This window comes from Macaca fascicularis, chromosome 11 (genome assembly GCF_037993035.2).
Source record: "Macaca fascicularis isolate 582-1 chromosome 11, T2T-MFA8v1.1".
NCBI lineage: Eukaryota > Metazoa > Chordata > Mammalia > Primates > Cercopithecidae > Macaca > Macaca fascicularis.
Genome location: NC_088385.1, coordinates 50394504 through 50405785, shown reverse-complemented (window position 1 = coordinate 50405785; position 11282 = coordinate 50394504). Strand labels below are relative to the sequence as shown.

The 11282-nt window shown below is 37.7% G+C and overlaps 1 protein-coding gene across 8 annotated transcripts in view; it reads right to left on the bottom strand.

Annotated features, from left to right (window-relative positions):
* Nucleotides 1-1644: 1644 nt before the first annotated feature.
* IRAK4 (interleukin 1 receptor associated kinase 4) overlaps nucleotides 1645-11282 on the bottom strand; it is a 32509-nt gene continuing 22871 nt past the window's right edge. For all 8 annotated transcript variants that reach the window (XM_005570616.5, XM_005570614.5, XM_074006654.1 and 5 more), the window contains 6 exons: nucleotides 10594-10708; nucleotides 10059-10168; nucleotides 5922-6105; nucleotides 4677-4739; nucleotides 1837-1995; nucleotides 1645-1712 (listed from right to left, as the gene is read on the bottom strand). In XM_005570616.5, coding sequence (XP_005570673.2) covers nucleotides 1677-1712; nucleotides 1837-1995; nucleotides 4677-4739; nucleotides 5922-6105; nucleotides 10059-10168; nucleotides 10594-10708 — 667 coding nt within the window. In that variant the 3' untranslated portion in view covers nucleotides 1645-1676. The remainder of the gene's footprint in view (nucleotides 1713-1836; nucleotides 1996-4676; nucleotides 4740-5921; nucleotides 6106-10058; nucleotides 10169-10593; nucleotides 10709-11282) is intronic.

Here is an 11282-nt window from a genome sequence, read left to right as displayed (position 1 = left end):
ATTAATTATTTATTTATTTATGAATGACAGACTCTTGCTCTGTCACCCAGGCTGGAGTGCAGTGGGCACAATCTCAGCTCACTGCAACCTCCGCCTCCCCAGTTCCAGCAATTCTCCTGCCTCAGCCTCCCAAGTAGCTGGGACTACAGGCATTCACCACCACGTTCAGCTAATTTTTGTATTTTCAGTAGAGACAGGGTTTCACCATGTTGGCCAAAATGGTCTTGAACTCTTGACCTCAGGGGATATGCCCACCTCAGCCTCCCAAAGTGCTGGGATTTACAGGTATGAGCCACCACAACTGGCCAATGTGACCCATTATCTCACAGTTCTATATATTAGAAGTCCAGCACAGCACAGACAGGTTCTCATACTGAGGATCACGCAAAGCTGAAATCTAGGTGTCAGCCAGGTTGTGGTATCATCTGAAGCTTGGAGTACTCTTCTTAGCTCACTCAGATTGTTGGTGGAATTCAATTCCTTGTGGTTGCAACTGAGGTTCCAATTTTTTTCCTGCTTGCCCACAACTGGAAGGTACGTCTCATCTTCTAGAGGCCACCTTTAGGTTTTAGCCAATGTGGCCCTCTCACAACATGGTACATACTTCTTCAAGGCTTACAAGAAGGAGAATCCTTCTTGCAAGGGTTCACCTGATTAGATCAGGCCCTTTCAACAGTCTCAGAGTGAGTTGTTCAGGAACCTTAGCTGCATCTGCAAAATTCTTTCAACTTTGTCATGTAACATAATCTAATAATGGACATATCATTATGGCAGCATCATCAAGGGATATTTTATTTGTGGTTAAATGATTGCTGTGAACACAATCTATAAATATATGACTAATAGGATTTTGTAACTGGCTCTATAAACTTTAAATTTTGTATTATTTTTATAATTCACAAAGTGCTTGTATATATTCTGCATCATTTGATTTTCATGATTACCTGTCAGAGAAGCACAGCAGATATTAGCCCAATGTTATTAGTGGCTCACAGCAGCTAAGTGTATGTCCAAAGCTTTACAGCAAATTAGTAGTGGAGTCAGTTGGGCTTCAGATCAGAGTGTTTCCACCCTACATACAGCCCAGGCTCTTTTTGCTAACTCTGTAATTTTCAAACTGTGTTTGATGCTTGGAGATATCTCAGGGATTACTGTAAGAACTGGGTGTGATACTAATGGGTAGGGCTAAGTGTTGATATGGTGGCTCTATTTTTATATGTTGGAAGTTCAACCCATGCTTTAATAACCACTGCCCTGCAACAGCCTGCACCTTGTTAAAGGTAAAGAAGAATATTTGGGAAAAAAATTAGTTAAAAAAATGGTTGAGGCCAGGCGTGGTGGCTCACGCCTGTAATCCCAGCACTTTGGGAGGCCGAGGCGGGGGGATCATGAGGTCAGGAGATCGAGACCATCCTGGCTAACACGGTGAAACCCTGTCTCTACTAAAAAAAAAAAAAAAAATTGCCGGGCGTGGTGGTGGATGCCTGTAGCTCCAGCTACTTGGAAGGCTGAGGCAGGAGAATGGCGTGAACCCGGGAGGTGGAGCTTGCAGTGAGCCGAGATCACGCCACTGCACTCCAGCCTGGGCAACAGAGCGAGATTCCATCTCAAATTAAAAAAAAAAAAAATGGTTGAGATAGGTGTATATAAAAAGTCAAGAGTCTATTCCAATAGTTTTAAGAATCTGTCATCTCTTGCAGCAGCTGTTGAACCTTATAAAAAGACATAGAAAAAAACAAAAGAACCACATTATACACTTGCTTTAAAATATACACTCTGGAAAATATGATGAACCCCACCCCTTTCACTTTTTAAATAAATAAACAAAATTCATACCTTCTTAATGTCTGGTCTCTTATTTTTCTTTTCATGCAGACATTGACTAGCAACAGAGTACATAGCTTCAACTGAAGTGGAATCAGCATCATTCATCTTTTTATCAATATAATCTTCAATCGTCTTTTCTTCATCTTCAATTTCTTCTTTAATATCTAGCTTTAAAATGAGTGTTAAAACTTTAAGAGCTTCAAATCAAAGTGAAGGAAATTAGAATGTATATTTTAATTATTTAAATTAATCTACTTTGTAATAACATGTACTCTCATTTTACTATCTTATCTTAAAACCTTATTAAGAATTCAAGACCCAGCCTGGGCAACATGGTGAAACCCTGTTTCTACTAAAAATACAAAAAATTAGCCAGGCGTGGTGGTGTGCACCTGTAATCTTAGCTACTTGGGAGGCTGACACAGGGGAATCGTCTGAACCCAGGAGGCAGAGATTGCAGTGAGCCGAAATTGCGCCACTGCACTACTCCAGCCTGGGTGACAGAGCGAGACTCTGTCTCCAAAAACAAAACAAAACAAACAAACAAAAAAACAAGACATACAGGACAAATTCTATGTAAATAAGTACATCCATCTACCACAAAATGACATTTTGGTCAACTGGTCAATGACAGACCACATATAGATGGTGGTCCCATAAGATTATAATACCATATTTTTACTGTACCTCTTTTATGTTTACATACATAAATACTTACCATTGTGTTACAATTGCTTACAGTATTCAGGACAGTATTATGCTGTACAGCATATGTTTGTAGCCTAGGAGCAATACCATACAGCCCAGGTGTGTAGTAGGTCACATCATCTAGGTTTGTGTAAGTACACTCTATGAGGTTCACACAATGAAACTGCCTAACAACGCATTTCTCGGAACATATTCCTGTCATTTGGCAACACATGACGGTGTGTGTGTGTGTGTGTGTGTGTGTGTGTGTGTGTGTGTGTAATATAAATGTATATTTATTTATACCTTCTAGATACTTCCACCCATCTGCCTTCCAATTTTTATATTTATGTTATGAGCTAATTGCTTATATGTTTCCATTAGCAGCATTTACTAGGTGGGCAGCACAGCGTGGTCTGCTTCTTGATGTGCTTCTAATAGCGCAACTCCAATTTTTTGGACCCTGACTCCTCCTCCCTGTACCCAATAAACTTCTCTATGGGTACTAAGATTGTTGAATCAAAGAGAAAAAGGGAGGGGAAAAATGGGGAGCAGGCCATGATAAAAAAAAAGAATTAACAGAAAGAGAAGTGTAGGAATAGGATAGTAAGTTGGGTGAATCATGGTCTCCCAAAACATGTCTATGCCATAATTTCTGGAATCTGTAAATGTCCTCTTATTAGGAAAAGAAGGGCCTTTTTAGATGTAATTAAGTATCCTGAGATGAGAATATTCCAGATTATAGATAATCCTGGAGGTAAGCCCCACATCCAACGAGCAAGGCAAGATTCTCTCTGGAGCCTCCAGAGAGAGCATAGTCTTGCCAATACCTTGATTTCAGACTCTGGCCTCCAGAACTACGAGCAAATAAATTTCTGTTGCTTTAAGTCACACAGTTTTTGGTACATTTTTACAACAGTCCTGGGAAACTAATACAGATGAAAAAAACTATTCATGAGAGGTAAACTCTTCAAAAACACTTTCAAAAGATAAATTCTGAAAATGTTTGGCCATGGCAGAATCTAGTAACATAAGGGTTCTTCAAAGGATCATTTTTTTTTTTAACTGTGCTTGTACAAAAATCTTATTACTTTAGAGTCACATCACAGTCAAACCTTAAGAATGGGTGAAAGAGTGTAATTCTCCAAAGATTTGTGATTTTCACTATTATATGATGAAACACAAAACTTGTGACTGAGATAGAGCTTATGTTTTTCTGCATTTCATCCTTACTCAAGCCAAAGTTTTGAGGCTTTTATATATTTTGAAAGAAAAAGCCTTAGGCAAAATGATGGAAAACTTAGGTAAAGTATATGCTGCATGCAAGTTAGTGAATCAATCTGGGTTCAATCTTGAGCCCTCCATACCCACAGAGGAGGTCATAGGAACTCCAACTTGAAGGCAGTTGGTCAGAAGTTCTGGAGGCCTAAACTTGCGACTGGTGTCTGGTGGGATCACAGTCTCAGGGACTGAGCCCTTAACCTGTGGGATCTGATTCTGATGCTATCTCTAGGAACATAGTGTCAGAATTAAATTGGAGGAGATCCAGCTGACTTTCGCTGCAAAGTAGACTGCCTGCTTGTTGGTGGAGAGAAATCCTCCCCACTCACATTTGGTCACAGAAATCTTCTGTGTTGATTATTGCTGTGGTATGAGAGCAAAGGAAATACATGATTTGAGTTTTTCCTAACAATAGCAAATTTGGTATGTTTTTTATTGTAACTTTGTAAATAAAATACTCCATGATAGAAATAAGTAGAGAACTTTTACTAGCAATTTTATTCTGAGAGAAATTTGAACGGAAGCCATTTTTTTCCTTTCTGAAAATGTTGAAAACACTGTTATTAAGAGTAGCCACCCTGAAAGTAACAAAATAAACATAAGCTAAAGAGGACCTCAGAAATCATTTAGTTCTATTTTCATTTTACCCACAAAGAAATCAGAACAAAGAATATGTAAGTGACTTTTCTAGGCTTCACACATACTTCATGGGAGAGCTGAGAATGAAAAATATTTAATGCTTTTTCCATATGCTATTGTGTAATACCCAATGGAAAGACTGCCAACAGAAAATGTTATTTCTAGATGTCAAATTTATCCATATAAATTTAGACTACAAAAGCAGAGAAAAAAGGATTGAGGAAAACGAATATTTCAATTACCAATAACTGAGGTTCACGGTGTTCATCCACGGCTGGAAGTCCAGTTATTATTTCTAGTAAAACCTATTAAGACAAAAAAATTTCATTAATATAATACACAAGACAGGCTGGGCATGGTGGCTAACGCCTGTAATCCCAGCACTCTGGGAGACAGATGTGGCAGGATAACTTGAGCCCAGGACTTCAAGACCAGCCTGGGCAACAGGGAGACCCTGTCTCTACAAAAAATTTTAAAAAACATTGGCCGAGTGTGGTAGCACATATCTGTAGTCCCAGCTACTTGGGAGGCTGAAGTGAGAGGATCACTAGAGCCTAGGAGGTTGAGGCTGCAGTGAGCCGTAATTCTACCACTGCACTCAGCCTGGGTGACCAAGTGAGGCCTTGTCTCTAAAATATACATATATTATACATGATACTAATAAATTATATATATAATACTCAAGACAAAAATAAATATAAACTAGAAGGAATATGAATCTTGGTTACAAAATTTGATTAATCATTCTATACAAAGCTATGTCTTTTAGATATTAAAGTGGAAAGAACACGAGCTTTGGGCATTTTTCGCCATCCCTCCTTCAGGGATATCTCAGACCCCATCATGACCATAAGCAGCTCTTTTCTATTGGCAATTCTACTAAAGAGTCAGCCCCACTCAACATATGTTCTGGGAACTCCCAATCCTTTTCCTGCCTCTTAGGGATTCTTCACAAGAATAATTTTCTCTGGCTCTTAGGAGAATATTAGTTTCTAAACACTAGGCATATTCTACAGTCCTATGCCTTGTTTTCACAGTACTATGAAGTTAAATTTCCATATATGGGACACATATGAAAAAACAAATTGAAGAAAAAGCCCCTGGCTTCTCCAACCACCCACACCTATCTCTTACTCTATCTTAAAATTTATTGGGAATAGACAGGTAGATTAGTAAATGTCAAAAAATGTGAGACTAAAGTATATACGGCACGACACGATTCATTTAATGCATTAGGTGTCATGCTAATTCATAAACAGAGATGGCAAGAAAATCATTTCTTGTAGTCATTTCAAAAATCAATTCAAAAGTTTTACACATTGGAAGAAGTTTTTACAAACTTTCTGGTATAAGTAGAGGTTAATGTGAAAAACTTGTGTTGTTACATAAGAGAGCTAAACAAGATGGGTGTATTAAATAATAGTCTACTTCATTTCCACAATTATAGCAGAATGACTATTTTTACTTATTATGTATATGGAACTTACCACACCAAAGCTGTAAATGTCAGATTTGGGTGTTATTTCTCCTCGCAAAGCTTCAGGTGCCATATAAGCTGTTGTTCCCACAATTCTGCTAGTCATGACTGTCTGGGCAAACTTCTCAGAAGCCCGTGCAAGGCCAAAGTCAGATATTTTAGCAGTAAAAGCTTCATCTAGTAAGATATTTGCACTGAAAAAAATGTAAAGTTTGAAGAAAAAAAATGTTTTCCCCACCCCAAAAAAGTCAAACAGTTCCTTAGCTAAATGTATGTATGCATGTATATATGTATATGCATACATGTCTATGTACATATTTACAGAGTATAACATTTTATAGTATGCATCATAAAAGCCTAAAATTTCTATTAATAAACCTAGAACTCAGATTATAGCTAAAGAGAAGCAACTGTCCTCTCTTTTTATGTTTCTTGAGGAAAAAATTTAGGAGAATAAAAATGAAATAAAACTGTCTACATTAGTAAGAGATATTTTCATTATTCCACAAATAATTTATTATAGGGTAAATTACTACAAAGTCTTCTAAGGCACCTTTAATAATTCCTTTCTTAATATGTATCAATTCATTTAAAAACAAATTTCCAACCAAAGTATCTCAATTATGCATTTCTTTATTCTTTTGTTCTGTACTATCTGGCTTTTGAAGAGAAAAAAATATGGCCAAAATATCTCAATTAATTCATTATATGCTTTCATACTTTCATTCAACACAATCTTATTGAGAACTCCCTATGTCGTTTAGTATTTAAGCTCTGGGCATGGGGGAGTCTTAAAATCTTGTCTGTGACAAAGGCATAAATAATTTTTTAAAACAATGGTAATATTAGGTACAAAATGCTGAGAGAACAACCATGTGCCTGGAAAAAGCAGGAAAAATTTCAAACAGAGGGTGAAAAGTGTGCTTAGTATTGAAGGATTATTAGAAGTTGATAGTTACATGAGGGAAAGAAAGGCACTCCAGGCAAATGGAGTAACAGCTACAGAGTGACGAAAATATGATATGGTGTACATGGTCAACTTCAAGGAATGAGTGTCCTAGAAACATGGAGATTATTTGAATTTTATCCTGTGAGCAACAGGCTACCAGCTAAAGTTTTCATAGTAGGAAACTGATGTTATTAGACTTAACTTTTAGGACCATGACCTGGTAGCATTGTAGTGAATAGATGAGGACTGATAGGCTGGATTTAGGTTGACTACAAAGGTTTGTAACAAAGCAAATGAGAGATAATGAGGGTCTAAATGGTCATAACATGGGATAAATGGAAAGTGAAAATTTTGAGGCTCACTCAACAGAATTTCGTAATTAGCATGATACAGAGAATGAGAACGTCTTCAGCTTGAGAGAGAGAATGAATAGTGACTTCACTGGATCAGAAAGGAAATGTGGAAAGACTTTAGGTTGGAAAGACCTGATGAGTTTGATTTCTGATGTGCTGACTTAAAGGTTACTGTGGGATACCCAGATGCAGTGTTTTTGGTACGGGGATACTAAAAATCCAGGACTGGAAGCTTATAATACAGATTCGAAAAACAGTCACATATAAGTAGCAGTTAAAATCAACATAATATCACTCAGCAAAAACACACAGGAAGAAGCCGGGCGGGTGGCTCACGCCTGTAATTCCAGCACTTTGGGAGGCCAAGGTGGGCAGATCACCTGAGGTCAGAAGTTCGAGACCAACCTGATCAACATGGAGAAATCCCATCTCTACTAAAAATACAAAATTAGCAGAGCGTGGTGGTGCATGCCTGTAATCCAAGCTATTCAGGAGGCTGAGGCTCGAGAATCTCTTGAACCCAGGAGGCGAAGGCTGCAGTGAGCCAAGATCGCGCCACTGCACTCCAGCCTGGGTAACAAGAGTGAAACTCCGTCTCAAAAAAAAAAAGAACATATAGGGAGAAAAGAGACAATGATAAGAACATGAGAAAGTACCAACAATACATGAAGGATAGGAGATGGTGTTTCTTTTCTCATCTAGGGTCAGTTCCTCTGCTCGAGCTGCTTACATTCTCAGGAACCCTACTGAACACATAATCTCATTTCTCTCTTCCACGGTATCCTCTCCCTCTTAATCTGGATCCTTCCTATAGGCAGATAAGCACAGTTTAGTCTCTGCTTTCTTAAAAAAAAAAAAAGTTTCCTGAATGACATATCTATTTCTAGCTGTCCCCTTAGTAACATGTCTTAAAAGACTTGTCTGTACTCCTATCTCAGTTCTCTAGCTCTCACTCTCTCAACTACAATGTGATTTCTAAACCAATTACTACATGGAAATGGGTTTCCATAAAGTCACCAAAGACAATGGTGATGCTAATCCAATGATTAAAGCACTTGACTCTTTTTGACTACTCCCTCTTGGGAAACACTTTCTTTCCTCATTTTCAGGGACTCCACACTCTGCAGGTTTTCACCTTACCTTTCTCTGTATGTGTACTTCCTTAGATTCCTTTTTGTGATCATCCCTTCTATTTGGCCATTAAGTCTTAGGGTTCCTCAAGACTTAATCTTGTGACCTTTTCTTAATCTACATCTCCCCTCAAGTGAATACAGTCACTTCAATTATCACCTGTATGCAAGTAATATACACATTTATATCTTCAGCTCAGACCATCAGCTCCAAATCTGTATATCACACTAACATCTCTACTACTATATCTTAAAAGAACCTCAATGACAACACGTACAAAGGAGAATTCACATTTTCTAACCATCTCTCTAACCCCAACCTAACCAGGTCTTTTTTTGGTCCTTTCTATATAAGTGAATCATGCCATAATCATTCCAGAATGCAAGTCTGGATGCCATTATTCCGGGAGTCATTTGTGATACTTCCCTCTTCCTGAACCCCTGCATAGCCAAGGTATCAACAAGCTTTGCCATTTTAATCTTTCTAATCTGCTCACCTCTATTCATATGAACTGCCACCTATGATAGCCTACTAACTGCTTCTTCTTATAAACTGTTCTCTACATTAGAGTCAAAATCATCTTTGCAAAACTTAAAGATGATGCCACATTCCTACTTAAAAATTTCAATGGCATCTCATTACACTTGAGATAAAACTAAAAGCCTTACCTTGGCCCATTAGGTCCTATAGGACTTAGCTTCCTACACTTCTCTGTAGTTTTATCTTCAATCCACCACCCCATAACTTTCTGCATCTCAGTCATACTGCATTTATTGTTTTTTTTCAGACAGAGTCTTGCTTTATTACCCAGGTTGGAGAGCAGTGGCATGATCATAGCTCACTTCAGCCTTGAACTCCTGGGCTCAAGCATCCTCCCTCCTCAGCCACCCCAGCATCTGGAAGTGTAGGCATGCATTACCAGGTTTGGTCTGAGCTGAAGATATAAATGAAGATATCTATGTTGTCCAGGGAACGTAATCAGGTCTGCAATTCCTGGCCTCAAATGATCCTACTGTCTTGGCTCCCAAAGCATATTTCATTTCTTGTAACTCATCATGCTCCCATATTTTCTCTCACCACTGGTCTTACAAATGCAGTTCCTTCTGCCTAGAATGTTCTTTTCCCCATCATCTATTCTACAGTTACCCTCAAATTGTGCCTACTTATTTCCTGCCCATTCTTTGAATCTCTGCTTAAATATCACTTTCTTGGAAAATGTTCTTTATATTAATCCTATATACTATACTATATTATATATAATATATATGTGTGTACTGTTATTTTGTGATTTGATTGATGTTGAGCTCTATATATTAATATGTTACTTAGAGTAGGTAAATATTTAACTAGATAAATAAACAAGAAAGAAAGAGAACTGAAACGTACTCATGAAGGATGAAGGTGATTCAGAAAAGAATGGTGATCCATAAACTAAGAAAACAACTAATTTCCATAAGGCAAAAGGGTCAAGAAGAACAGAATAAACTACTATTAAAACAAATAAAAAAGGTCAAGTAGGATGAGTACTGAAAGTAGGTCACTGGGCTTGGAATAAAGGAGATTACAGATGTCCTTATTGAGAAGAGCTTTCATGGAGTGATGGGAAAAAGTCCAGGTGCTCTAGGTTAAGACATGCATGTGAATAGTGAATAGAGTGACAGCAAACTATTCTTTAAAGACAGCTTTCCAAAAGCTTTTAAACAGTAGCATTTACCTTTTAATATCTCTATGAATATGATGATTTTCATGTAGAAAATTGATGCCATTAGCTGCACCCTGAGCAATCTTGCATCTCATGTGCCAAGAAAGTGGTGGAGTACCATCCTTGTAAAGAAATAAACCAAATTAAAAACTAGAAAGAATAATAAAAAAATCTACAGAGACTATATAACACAGAGTATTTTTCTAGGCAACAACTGAAGATGATGCTATATCACTAATAATTTAGGACTACATTTTTAAGTTATTAAAAATAATCTCCAAATAAGCTCAAATGGGTGTTTACATTTCTTATTTGAAGATAAAAATATATAAAAGCATCTTCCTAGTATAGTCTTGACTGAATTTTATATTTAGGATTACCACCTAATAAAATGGCAACCCAGTTGCTGACATATCAACTGTATAATTTTCATAGAGCAGGAAAAATATGAAAGCGAATTTGGTTTAAATAATCCAGTAACAAAATGAGTATTAATACTCCAGCATATAAACAAAAAGCCAAACAATCTGATGAACAAATAGCTTACCAAGCAAGAGAGTCTGTCTAGTAATGAACCATTAGGCATGTAAACATATACTAAGCAGAGGTCATCTCCATCACTTGAGAAACCAAGTAGTTCTACTAAGTTTTCATGTTGACACCTGTGACAAACAATTTTTCATGCAAAATTATTATAATATATACTTATATAGTCAGTTGTAGGTTGGAAGTTATTCAAAGTTTTACTAGAAAAAAAGAGAAAAAAATAGTATGTTATATATAATTTCTAACATGATGTTTATGTTTATATATGTTTATTGTAACTATTTATAATTTTCTGCAAATAGTTCTCTTTTCAGCCAATATTAATCAACATTAGAAGTAAAATCTGGGTCCCGGAGCAGGATGGCCGAATAGGAACAGCTCCAGTCTCCAGCTTCCCAGCATGGGTGACACAGAAGACGGGTGATTTCTGCATTTTCAACTGAGGTACTGGGTTCATCTCACTGGGGAGTGCCACACAATAGGTGCTGGCCAGCTGGTGCAGCCCGACCAGCCACAGCTGAAGCAGGGCGAGGCATCGCCTCACCTGGGAAGCGCAAGGGGGAAGGGAATCCCTTTTCCTAGGCAGGGGAACTGAGACAAACAACACTTGGAAAATCGGGTAACTCCCACCCTAATACTGTGCTTTACCAAGGGTCTTAGCAAATGGCACACCAGGAGATTATATCCCAC